The following is a 10,476-nucleotide window of genomic DNA, read 5'->3' as shown; positions in this document are numbered from 1 at the left end:
GACCCTTTCTTCTTCTGTTTTCTTCTGTCCGTGTAGTAGACTAGAACCCCTAAAAGAAGGAATAAGAGAAAAAAATTTACAGACGCCGTAATAAATGAAAGATCTTGCCTTTTTTTGACTGCCTGTTACTTTGTTTTCTGCTTTTTTTTATTTCCATTTCGTTTTCTCCGTTGTGATCTCAAGGTGAGTTCGTACTTTTGTCCATCATCAATGGAAGATTAATGTAGGCTCATCATTTCTATATTCCCGACATTTCAAACTTGATTTTTTTTTAAAAAAAGTTCATCTTTTTTTTTTTAGTTTGGGTTTATAAATTTCAGGTCTTTTGTGTTTTGGGAACAATCATCAGGGCCATGGCAGTAGTTGAGAATGCTTCGAACCAAGATGCAGCTGCACCAGCAGTGACAGCGAACGATCAGGATCAGTCAAAGCAAAACCAAGTTCGATCAAGGATTGATCAGGGGTTGTACAACACGATTGGTGGAACCCATTCTCAATCCAACGGTGGGGATGAAGTTGGGGATATCTTCAAGGGAGAGATGAGGGAGTTGCAAGAACTGTTCTCTAAGCTTAACCCCATGGCTGAAGAGTTCGTGCCTCATTCAGTTGCTAACCATGGATTCAATGGAGGGTTTTTCATTAACAACTCTTTTCTGCAAAACAACAATAATATCTTAAGGAATGGCCAGGCAAATGGCAACGGTGCTGGTAGGCGGGTATGCCATCAAAAACCCATTTTTTTATTGGTTGCTTTGTTTACTGTTAAATTCAGAACATTAATGCACGAAACAAGCGACCTCGTAGGTTAAGAGATTGTTGTTATTCTTGAGGTCTTAAGGTCGAGAGTTTTTGAACATATATTATATTTACCTCGGACTAATAAGAAAAAGAACATTAGTCATCTTGGAGTGAAAAATAATTAGTATAGAACAAAATGAATAAAATTTCTTTTTTCAGGGTTTGGAGGATGAAGATCTTCAAGCATCAAGATTTTCTTTTTAGATATGATATACTTTTAGCTTCTTTTTTGTATTGATTTGTTGATGCTTGAATGCATCTGCATAAGAAAATTTTGTGTGTTTCTTTGGTTTAGTGGAGGTGTTTGTTCATGTACATTTTAAGTGGTATAAAATTTCAAATTCCAATATCCAAATATTAGCAAATTTCTATCATACATCATCTCAATTATGGAAGAGAGCATCATCTTATCCCATGGATTTGTTCATTGATTTTGTAATTTTATCAGAAGAAAATTTTCAATCAAGGTAAAGGGAGATTGAACAACAGGACAAGTATGGCCCAGAGAGAAGAGATTATCCGTAGAACTGTTTATGTGTCTGATATTGACCAACAGGTATGCATTCTCAGCATTTTGAGCTTGTTAGGATGCTGCTGCAATTGGTTCTGTAATCTCTTCTCATTGATTTTTGGATTCATTTAGTTGTTTTCTTGTCCGGATGTAGGTCACTGAAGAGCAGCTTGCTGGTTTATTTGTGACTTGTGGACAGGTGATATGGTGTTTCTTTGTTTGTTTTAATAGTTTTCATCAAAATGATGTATCTCAATGAATTTTGTTTCTTATGAAGGTGGTTGATTGCCGCATTTGTGGTGATCCAAATTCTGTACTTCGTTTTGCCTTTATCGAATTTACTGACGAAGGTGATGTTCCTAGAGTTATTTGATGCATAATTTAGGGGATTGAGAATATAACTGTAAAACTCAATATTTACATGCTTTACTGCATGGTGGTTTGGCTGTTCAGAAGGTGCACGATCTGCTCTGAATCTGGCAGGGACCATGCTTGGATTCTACCCTGTTAGGGTGCTACCTTCGAAAACAGCTATTGCACCTGTTAACGCAACGTTTTTGCCGAGGGTGAGGCCCGTTGCTGCCATTTATCGTACTGGAACTCATTGATTACTCGAGTCTTTGAAGCAAAATTCATTCTCCTCGCCTATTCTGGTTTCTTTCTTATATATTTGTAATTTTTTATTTCAATTCCAGAATGAAGATGAACGTCAGATGTGTGCAAGAACTATCTACTGTACTAACATTGACAAGAAGGTTAGGAGCTTTTAGCATTTTGGAATGCCGACTATGAATAATAATCCCGATCACCGATAAGGGGGCCCTTTACAATTTATTATATTATTTTACTATGTGCAGATTACTCAGGCTGATGTTAAACTCTTTTTCGAAACAGTTTGTGGGGAGGTTTGTTATCCCTTAAATACACACTGTTCTGTTTCTTCTATTTATCACATCAAAACCTGTGTGGGAATGCATTTAAATGGACATCTTGTCTGATGTAGGTTTATCGCCTGAGGTTGCTGGGGGACTATCACCATTTAACTCGCATTGCTTTTGTCGAGTTTGTAATGGTAATTGTTTCTTCTTCTTCTTCGTTCACACAATTTTTTGAACATGCCTGAACAAGTATTCTCTGGTTTCTAACGGTTTGATGAGATAAATGAGGGCTTTTTCGGTCTGTACATGACCACATTTTAGTTCTTAAAGATTTAGGCTATATGGTGAAGATGAAGTTTGTGTTAGCTCTAAATATTGGGGTTTCTGATCCTTTTCTAACCTACAACTTTGTTACAAAGTTCAGGCTTGTTTTAGTAGGAAGTAGGGGAAACAAGAACGGAAAGCAAGTAGTGAAACGAAACTAAAGACTGTTCCATTTTGTTGATTCTTGGGGAATGCCGAAAATGGTCCTTTTCCCCTTATCTTAGTAAAGTTCTTGTTAAAGTTTAGAGAGGAACGTTTTACGAATTCTTGTTGTGTTTGGATCTTCCATGAAGCTCGAGGGCTTTTAGTGTATTCAATTGAGATATTGAGGGAAGCATATTGGAACAACTTTCCTTTTGAATTCACCTTTTGTTTGTATCCTTGCTATTTGCTAGTTACTGTAACTTGCATGATAAGGAAAAGAATGCTTTTGATCAGCAAATGATTCTGCTTGTCACTACCGAAGTATTTATTTGACGTGTCTTGGATTGGAATGCCAAGTGATATTGTAAATTACAGAGGCTTATCGGAGATGTTCTCTAATTTTTGAAACGAGTTTAAAGTTGGCGAGTGATCTGTTGCCCCTCTTAAATCATCTGATGATTAGGTTGCTTCAGTGTTCATGAGTGAATGAATATGCAATCTTTCTCTTATTCACTTGCAGGCTGAAAGTGCGATCGCCGCTCTCAACTGTAGCGGTGTGGTTCTGGGATCACTACCCATAAGGTCAGATTCCCGAGTTTCCATCATTACTCGAAATGATGTTTTCTTCTTTTCTTTCCTTTTGGCCATTAATTTGTCTCCAAAGATCAATTATCTATTTTGATTGTGTTCTAAGTCAACCTTTGTTGTTCTTGTCTATGATCAGGGTAAGTCCATCCAAGACCCCAGTTCGGCCACGCACTCCTCGCCTTCCCATGCACTGAATGTCCCGGACCCTACTGATTTAGTATCGGTTTATATATATTTAGAATCCATACGCGTATCCATGTAAAGATATTTCATATGTTGATGGTCTGCCAGTTTATATATAATGTATATAGTCCGCCGCTGCGCTTGAGGGTCGTTTGAGTCATCTTCTGTTTGTCCTTGGCTCCTTGCAACTAACAGTATATAGAGTTGGATGGAACTTGGAGGCTTTGAAATGATATGCATTATTACTCACTAATGTGGACTAGATTTTGCCCCAAATTAAGCTTTTCTTAGCACATCCTGGAAGTTACAGGTTATGTGATTGATGGAGTGGTTCTTTCGTACTTTTCTGTCACTGGTAATGTGCAATCTTCGGATTGGTGACCGGTGCAGACGGCTGCTCTATCGAGCTTTCTTCCCACCTTTCCTATTGTACTTGTAAATTTGTGCATTTCACATGATCATATACTGTATTATCTTGACATTACATTAGAGAATACAGTGTCACGTAAATATGTTACTACAAACAGCCCATGGATTGATTCAACAGCTACAGGATTATTTATTTATATCGAAAAGCTCAGAGTTGCAGAAGGCATCGAAGTGATTTCCCCTCGACTAGCAGCTGAAAGGCTTCGTTTATCTTGTCGAACGGAAGTTTGTGTGCGATGAACTCATCCAAGTTCACGGTCTGGAAACAGGCAGAAACAAAGAAAGAAAGTAAATTCCATTGGAGTTTTTGAAGAGCAAATTGCAGAGAGGAGACTTGAGGTTATACTTGAACCACACATGCATTGTTGGGCAAATTTTGGGATATGGGTTTTGCCTTTGAAGCCTCCAAAGATGGATCCTATAATTTGACGCCCATTGAACATCTCCATTTGCACAAAAAATCCGAATATTCGATTTTACGAAAAAAATATCCGAAACCGGATTTGGGAAAAACCGGTTTTTTTTAACCGGATGGATTTTTTTTAAACCGGTTATTTTAACCGGTTTGGAGAAAAAAACCTAGACCGGTTTTTTTACCGGATAAAAAACCGGTTTGAAAAAAACCGGTTAAAAAACAGGTTTTTATCCGGAAAAAAAAATCGGTCTGGGTTTAAAAAACTAGCCGTTAATATAGCCGTTGTGAGGGTTTTGTGACCGTTTTTGACCATTTTTTTCTTTAAAAAATTACCATTTTACCACCCTAAACATGTATAAATAGGTTGGGGATGTATTTGGTTGATTACAAATTTTTCAAATCTTATTACACAACACTTAAACATCTCTCAAATCTTACTTTTGTAATGTTTGTTCATCATGAGTAACACGGCTGAATCTTCCGTCGGGGGAAACCTTGAAGTCGTGAGAGTGATCGAACACACTCGAAACAAAGACATTTGGGATCACTACGATTTATGTGAGATGTCAAATGGCTCGAGGAGGGCGCGTTGTAAACTTTGTCTAAAGTTTCTTGCATCGGAAGGAAACACAACGTTGAAGAACCATTTGACAAAATCATGCAAGGCACTTCGCTCAAGATCAGATCCTAGTCAATCGAATCTTACACCGCAAGGTGGTGTTTTTGTTTATGACAACGAAAAATTACGAGAAGCGTTTACAAAGTTCGTGATTACAAAAGCATTGCCGTTCGACCACTTTGATGATGAAGATTTCACGATAACAATTCAACAACTAATGCAACCACGTTATACTCAAGTAAGTCGTACTACCCTTAGAAGAGATGCTATAAAAATGTGGCGTACGGCGAGGGAAAAAATGATTTTAGGATTCCAAGAACACCGTTATGGTGTGTCGCTTACATGTGACGTTTGGAGTTCCCCTCATAATACCGGAAATTCTTTTTTAGCCGTTACGTCACATTGGTTAGATCAAGATAATTGGCAAATGATGAAAAGAACAATCGCGTTTGAATTATTCGGTGAGCCACATACCGGTGCTAATTTATTTACACTTTTAAAAAGGGTAATTTGTCTTTATAAATTAGAAAATAAAGTTTTTTCTATATCCTTTGATAATGCATCGAATAATACAAACGCGGTTTCAAGATTGAAAATATTACTTTCACCGATTTTAGACGGTGCGTTTTTTCATACCCATTGCGTTGCACACATAATTAATTTATCCGTGCAAGCCGGTTTGGAGGTTATTGAGCCGATTAGATTAGAATTTAAAACAATGATAAAATCGGTTCTTTGTAACAACAACAAAAGACTAAATGATTATAAACGATTTTGTAAGTCCGTTAATAAAAAAGCTTTGGGTCCTAATTTGGATTGTCCAACTCGTTGGAACTCAACTTGGATGATGATGCATACTGCCTTAAGGCAAAGGGAAACATTGCAAACATTTCACGATCGGCTTTTCGAGAGGGGTCATGTCCCAAACATTTATCCGGATTCGAGTTGGGAAACTATAGCCAAAATAACCGATTTGCTTGAGGTTTTTAAAAATGCAACAACTTTTTTATCCGGTGTTTATTACCCTACTAGCCCGTTGGTTCTTAATCAAATATTTTTGTTGGCTACCCGACTAAATGACTTTGAATTTGAAACCGAAGTTTTTCAAGAAATTGGCTTTGCAATGAAGGAAAAACTTTTAAAATATTTTAAGGAGATTCCCCCCATTTTTACTTGTGCCGCCGCTTTAAACCCAACGTTAAATGTTGGTGGGGTTGAAACACTAATTGAACAAATTGTGTTTGCTTTTAATCTAACCGATGATGAACCCAACTTTGTCCAAAACCAAATAAATTGTTTTAACAAATGTTTTCGAGACATGTTTGCAATTTATTTAACTAAATACGGATCAAGTAGTGTAATACACGATCAAATGAGAATGAATGTGGAATCATCTAGTAGACGTCCAAGTAACATAAATTTGAATCTTTTTAACACTCTTGTAAATTCCCAATCCAAACGATCACGTACTACCACCCCAAGTAGCGAGTTGGGAAATTACATGTCATGCGATTTTCTATCAAAAATGACATTTGAAGAGTTTGAAAGTTTGGATATTTTGGCTTGGTGGAAAGAAAAGGAAGCACAATTTCCGATTCTAGCCGCCATGGCCCGTGATTTACTAACCGTCCAAGCTTCTACGGTAGCTTCGGAATCCGCTTTTTCTGTTAGTGGCAGGGTTATATCGCAACGGAGATCAAGACTAAGTCCCGAGTCGGTGGAAGTATGCATTTGTTTAAAGGATTATTTGGATGGAGCGGCTCGTAAGCAACATATCACCACCCTAGAAGATGCAATTGATACCGATTTGGAAGCAAACTTACACATTGAAGAAGTCGAACTTGGAATATCCCCTCCAAACGAAGAAGGCGAAGATGATGAAGAAGAGATGGCAATGTAGTTTATTTTTATAACTTTATTTCAATTATCGTAAACTTTGTTTCAATTATCGAACTTGAAGTTTTTAAGTATTTGAATTTATCGAACTTGGAAGTTTTTAAGTATTTGAATTTATCAAACTTGGAAGTATTTAAGTATTTCAATTATGTTGAGTTAATTAAGTATTTGAATTTATCGAACTTGAGGTTTGATACTTTCTCTTTGATTCTCTCTTGATTCCAGTTGCTTGATGTTTATTGTCTTTGATCAATGGCTTCTAAGCTTGCTTAAATACACCTTGAATCACTTCTGAATATTCTAATTTTACATCTAAATTATAACCATTTTTCTAAATTAATCCCCAAACTTTTGAATATTTCAATTTCATCATTGAATTCATCCAAATATGTAATTAGTGTCAACCATAGTTTAACCTAATATTTTTTTTTTTCAAAACATATAATAATATAACTTTACCTAACGATTTTATTAACAAGAGATGTGAATAGTATATACATACAATTTGGGATGAAATTGGAGTGTTCAAAAAGTCCGGGACCAATTTAGAACGAAGGTCATAGTTTGTGATGAAATTGAAATATTCAAAAGTTTGAGGACTGATTTAGAATGATAGTCATAGTTTAGATATGAAATTATAATATTTAAAAGTTTAGGCATTAACTTTTAGGACATGTGATGCATTTAACTCTTAAAATGAGAATATAAGGGTTTTTTTTATTATTAATCTCATGTGATTACAAGGGGTAGTATCTTATCTGGAGATTTTCAACCATTTGACAATGAATACTCAAATATCCTAAAATCGCTAATGGTCAAACCTCCGACCTTTAAGAATAACAATCATCATTTTAATACTGAGTTAGTTTGATTCGTGTCAATGAATATACAAGTTTTATTCATACTTATTTATTTATCGTAATAAAAAAACATTATACGAATAGTTTATTTACAACTGGTCGAATCTTATGTTGATTTACACCCCCATGCGACTGTGAATAGAGGCAGGACAGTGAGGAAAAGGAGTTACCATATGAGTCGACAAAAATGCTTCACGAAGAACTTAAAGGTTACCAGCACACTCAAAGCTGTAGTCCGCACCTCCCTCTGTTGTTGCGATTTAGTCTCCAAATTAGGTAATTAATTTATATAATTTTAAATTTTTATTATTTATTTTTAAAAAAATAAGGTTATGATATTCTCCAATTGCGAATTTTGTAGTTTAGTCTCATTAATTTTTTTTGAAACTAGTTTAGTCTCATTAAGAAAATTACAAATTTATCCTTAAACTATTTTAGATTTACAGAAAAAAATCTATAATTAAAATTTTATATGAAGTTCAAGGGTTGAAATAAAATATTACCCTTTCATTAAACATTTTTATATTGCCAATTTTGTATATATATATATATATATATATATATATATATATATTATGAATTTAAATTTTTTAAAGAAAATATATAAATATTTTTCAAATTGTTAAAAAACAAATATATAATAAGGACAATGTGGTCAAATATACATTCCAATAATCTTTTATTCATTTAACCAAACACGGTAATCTTACATTCATGCTAAACCAACCAAACACAAAATACAACATTCCCAGTAATCCTATTCCCTGGTACATTCCCACTGATAATTTTACATTCCGTAAACCAAACACACCATATTCTAATCCCTTCTTATGAAGAAGACTATCGTTGTAGAAACAAGGAAATCATGCAAAATCGAGGAATCACATAAATGACATGTAACTGTTACTATTACTTAATATGAAAAATAATTATATAATGCATACATACATGTAACTATACATCATAAATATATTCACAAGGTGGAGATTACCTACTTATATATACATATTGTATCTTAATGTACGTAAACAAAACTAAATAAATATAAAATAGGTGATTTACATTTTATAGGCACATTAAATTAATGAATATACTTACCATAAATCTATGCATTATTTACATATTGACGTGCAAAACAATAATTACATGGCATATACATATGTGTACACAAACATATATCATGAAATTTAGGCATAATACAAGAAATATATTTAAAATATATATAAAAAGTCAAACGAAAATTGAATCGAAAATTACGTAAAAGACATTTGATACATATGGAAAGTATTTAATATACAAATAAAAATATGACCATATATAGTATATAACAAACATATTAATATATATATATATATATTTATTACAGCACAATACTATATAAAACATATAAGCCAATATAAATTACGTACTATGCACAATATATACAAACACACACACACACGTATATTGAAGAAAATGGTAACATTAAAGACCAAACAACAACATGACACCAAACAAAGCATAAAAATGTAAATATCAGACAATATAAGCACTAACAATGGAAATAAACCATAAATAACATGCTTGACTGAAATGAAAGCTTTAAAAAAATAAAAGCTCAAAACAAGAGAAACTAAACTTCAGTTCATGACTAAAATGAAAGGCTTACAACAATAAGAACCTTCTCGCTAAATTACCCAAATAACATCAACTACGTATATAGTGACTGAAATGTAAAGCCAACAAAATTCAAAAGCCACTAAGCAAAATGCGACTTTTCTTCTCCTTGGCGGCGGCAGGAGAACTAGGGTTTAGAAACCCTAATTGTTTTAGGTTTATTGGGCTCTATTGGTTGGGCTCCAGGTCTTTAGTGTGGGCTTGTAATAGGGTTTTGGGTTTTTATTGTAATTTGGGCAAACAAAATAAAATAAAATAAAAATAATAAGTTAAAAACTCGGATAAAATGAGTGTCTACAACTTATACTTTTATTATTATATAATTATTATGTTTAAGTTTGAGTTTTATTATTAAAAATTTATTATAATTTATTAATTCAAAACCCACATTTTTTTAACTTCACAAGATTAGAAAAACTCCTCGAAAGCAATGTTTTTGAGCTTTCCGAAATCAAAGCGAAGGATGAATTTATATTCTTATGAAGTATAAAACTTCACAAAAACTGCCTCGCTGAGCAAAAAAGTATAAGAGGGAGGGAAGGAAAAATCAAAGGTTTTTGATTAATTTAAAGACGGTGAACGGTCGACAGTGAAAAATAAGTACTCCCTCTATCCTGTATTTCATGTCGACAAAACACGTAATTTTATGAGATAAATTTGATCATATTTAAAATAAGAGAAATAATAAAATTATCTTTGAAAAAGTTTTTGATAGATTTGACAGATTTATTTTAAAATGTATAAAATAGGTAACGAAAAATATAAATGTTGTTATTTATTGACCTTTTTAATAAAATATTTTGAATAAAGGAGGGGCACAACAGAGGAAAATAAAAGAGGGATCAATTGGAGTTAGCAAAAAATGTGGTTTAGAGATTAAATTAAAATATTCAAAAGTTTAGGGATCAATATAGAGCAAGGGTCATAGTTTGAGGATGAGTTCAGAATGTTTAAAATTTTAGAGACTAATCTACAACGAGTCGTGGTTTAGAGATGAAACTAGAATGTTAAAAAATCTGGAGACTAATTTAGAATGAGGGTCATGGTTTGAGGATGCATAGTGTAATTAACTCTAATTAAAATAAATACGTAATTAAGGTATCAAGCATTCATATTCTCTTGATGATGCAGAGGGATTCTGGTTCATGGTACTCTTTCGATATATGGACGAGTCA

At 33.7% G+C, this 10,476-nt stretch overlaps 1 protein-coding gene across 2 annotated transcripts; it reads left to right on the top strand.

Moving 5' to 3' along the window:
- Positions 1-206: 206 nt before the first annotated feature.
- LOC120185143 (polyadenylate-binding protein-interacting protein 11-like) lies at positions 207-3,712 on the top strand. Of its 2 annotated transcripts, none has more exons than XM_039189440.1 (11): positions 207-223; positions 350-716; positions 1,250-1,354; positions 1,464-1,508; positions 1,587-1,659; positions 1,763-1,875; positions 2,005-2,064; positions 2,167-2,214; positions 2,313-2,381; positions 3,176-3,237; positions 3,380-3,712. In XM_039189440.1, coding segments are annotated over exons 1-11 (1,002 nt in total). In that variant the 5' UTR covers positions 207-221; the 3' UTR covers positions 3,438-3,712. The 2 variants fall into 2 exon arrangements, with proteins under 2 accessions (XP_039045371.1, XP_039045370.1); XM_039189439.1 differs by having other exon boundaries at positions 1,247-1,354.
- Positions 3,713-10,476: the final 6,764 nt, after the last annotated feature.

The sequence above is a fragment of the Hibiscus syriacus genome, unplaced genomic scaffold (genome assembly GCF_006381635.1).
Source record: "Hibiscus syriacus cultivar Baekdansim isolate YM2019G1 unplaced genomic scaffold, ASM638163v2 tig00112988_pilon, whole genome shotgun sequence".
Classification (NCBI taxonomy): domain Eukaryota; kingdom Viridiplantae; phylum Streptophyta; class Magnoliopsida; order Malvales; family Malvaceae; genus Hibiscus; species Hibiscus syriacus.
The sequence above is the reverse complement of the archived record's forward strand: the minus strand, read 5'-3'. Positions and strand labels throughout refer to the sequence as shown.